Below are 2,573 nucleotides of genomic sequence, written 5' to 3' on the forward strand. Positions count from 1 at the left end.
GTAATTATTGATGCAAAATTTTGCATCTCTTCTTAGAAAAGCCATCAAGGCATTCCGGATTTTGGCTCCACAGGCAGGACGGTTGAATGCTTAACGTGGAAGTGACCAGTGTTCCCTCTAAGCTGGGTTAGTGTGAGCTCGCTCACAGTTTTTTAGCCTCCGGTGCAGACGTTTTTGTCTTAGCTCAGGAAGGAGAGCTCCAGTGCAGACTGATTTATGCAGTAGCCCAATCGCTTGCTCACAGCTTTAATGCCAGTCGCTCACAAAGTGGAATTTTTGCTCACAAGACTCTACGGCTTAGAGGGAGCCTTGGGAGTGACCCAACTAGTGTGACTTGACCATTGCATGCAAATTGACCCCCTCAAGATGCGGTTGCTGGCTTTATAGAACTGGTGCTCCTTTTATCTGCTGTGGAGTACCAGAGAGTCTTGCGCCCAGGAGAAATCCCACCATTTCTCATTTGTAGAATTCGCGCCACCCTGAAAATGGGGGGAACCAATCGTCTAGGGGATTTCGAAACAAAAGTCTACCCCCCGTCCTCCTCGGCTGAGGTTTGGGAAACCTTTGAGCTGCCGAGCCACACAAAACCAGGCGCTCAGTCTTTCCATTTTCCTTCTCAGCGACTCCTACGACGCCGACGGTGCAGAACGTGCTGATCAACCCCTCCCTTATGGGCTCCAAAAACATCCTCATCACCACCAACATGGTGTCCTCGCAGAACGCCGCCAACGATTCGAACCCCTTGAAAAGGAAGCACGAAGAAGACGACGATTACGACAACTTGTGAAAAGGGGGGAAGTTCCGGAAGGCCCCGCGGGCTGTCATCTTTCCATTTGGGACTGGCGGAAGGGGGGTATCGCTGGGACCCCGCGAACTGTCTGTGCACGGTTTAAGGCTTGCTCCATCTCACCTGCTGGAGAAAACCGGCTGCAGCCCTTTTGGCCCACGGGCTAGAGAAGTGTTTAAAGCTGCAGGGCGGGCGGAGGAGCCTCGTCCCCTCTTGCCAGTGCCTGCCCCTTGGTCGTGAAGTCGATAAACTGGAGCCACTCCTGATTGCTCTGGGCGGCACCATTTCAGAATGCGGGCGGGACGGGGGTGGTAGAGTCATTTCCAAAGGGTCCCACCACCGACGGGATGCTCCCCAAAGCACGCTGCCTTTGCGCCCGGAAGGCGTTTTCTCTCTAACTCGAGCAAGTATTCTGCTGTCCGGTCCCCTAAATGGTAAACCCCAGCCACCGAGCGATCACAGAGGGCTTCTGCTTGTGTGTTTTAGTTTCTTTCGCTGTCAGGAGGAAGTTGGAGACTGGGCTTAAATAGGAGCGTTAACTAAGCGAATCTCAGGAGGGGGGGGGGCGATATACTTTTCTTTGGTGGAAGGATCAGACAACGCTTCTGAACTTGGCGTGTGCGTATCCTGACAGTGAGAATACCCAGAAGCTGTTTAGGCACACAGAAAACCAAGGGACTATCTTGCGTTGGCACCTGTGGATATCTCCAGAATACAAATCCTGCGACGTAGCTGCGCTGAAGCTAAAACCGCGCCCAGATATTGCTGTGTAATACGTATAAAGATAACATCAGAATTATTCCCATTTTTTTAATCTTCCTCAGTTTTGTAACCAAGTTAGGGAATATGTGCGTGTGTTTTTAATTTTATTCTGGAACGCAAGCCGTGATCAGTTCTGCCAATGAACAACCTGGAGCAGTAGGATTAAGCTATGAGTGCTACAGTGTTGGGATGCGTAAGCTATTTTTTTCTTCTTCTTTCTCAAGAGAGAATTCTTAAATAAAAAGACATTTCCTGAGAACCGGTTTAGGACGAAGTGTGTTTTCATGTGGGAGGGGTCGCCATGGCCCATCGAAGAAAGCTGACAGGCTGAAAGTTGGTTCGCTGGGGATGCGGTGTTGGAGGAGAGTTTTGCGGGCACCGTGGACTGCCCAGAAGACCAATCAGTGGGGCAGGGCTATTTTTGGGCAGGAACGCACAGGAACGGAGTTCTGGCTGGCTCCTGAGTTGGACACGCCCAGCAGGAACTCATTAGCATAATAGGCCGCACCCAGTGGCAGGAACTCATTAGGATTGGCTACATTAGGGGTGTGTGGCCTAACATGCAAAGGAGTTCCTGCTACAAAAAAAGGCCCTGGGTTTGGACAACAAACAAGGTAAACAGAATAAGAAGCAAAAGGTGGCTGTGGCTGGATGACCACACTTCAGGTAACATGGGGGTGTGGCCTAATAGGAAAATGAGCTGTGCTGTTTGGGGTGTGGCCTAATATGCTAATGAGTTTCTGCTGCTGGGTGTGGCCTATTATGCTAATGAGTTTCTGCTGGACTTTTTCTACCAAAAAAGCCCTGCAGTGGGGTCCAGATCAGTGTTCCCTCTAAGCTGAGTTAGTGTGAGCTCGCTCACAGTTTTTTAGCCTCCAGCTCACACATTCTTGTCTTAGCTCAGGAAGGATGGCTCCAGAGCAAATTAATTTATGCAGTCGCCAAATTGCTCGCTCACAACTTTAATGCCAGTAGCTCACAAAGTAGAATTTTTGCTCACAGGACTCCACAGCTTAGAGGGAAC

At 50.3% G+C, this 2,573-nt stretch overlaps 1 protein-coding gene across 1 annotated transcript in view; it reads left to right on the forward strand.

Annotated features, from left to right (window-relative positions):
• Positions 1–1,803, forward strand: part of LOC107115710 (transcription initiation factor TFIID subunit 9-like) — a 10,305-nt gene extending 8,502 nt beyond the window's left edge. The window contains exon 6 of the mRNA XM_015417468.1: positions 621–1,803. Coding sequence (XP_015272954.1) covers positions 621–787 — 167 coding nt within the window. The 3' untranslated portion in view covers positions 788–1,803. The remainder of the gene's footprint in view (positions 1–620) is intronic.
• The last annotated feature ends 770 nt before the right edge of the window (positions 1,804–2,573 follow it).

Source organism: Gekko japonicus, unplaced genomic scaffold, assembly GCF_001447785.1.
Source record: "Gekko japonicus isolate JY-2015 unplaced genomic scaffold, Gekko_japonicus_V1.1 scaffold3484, whole genome shotgun sequence".
In the NCBI taxonomy this organism is placed as follows: domain Eukaryota; kingdom Metazoa; phylum Chordata; class Lepidosauria; order Squamata; family Gekkonidae; genus Gekko; species Gekko japonicus.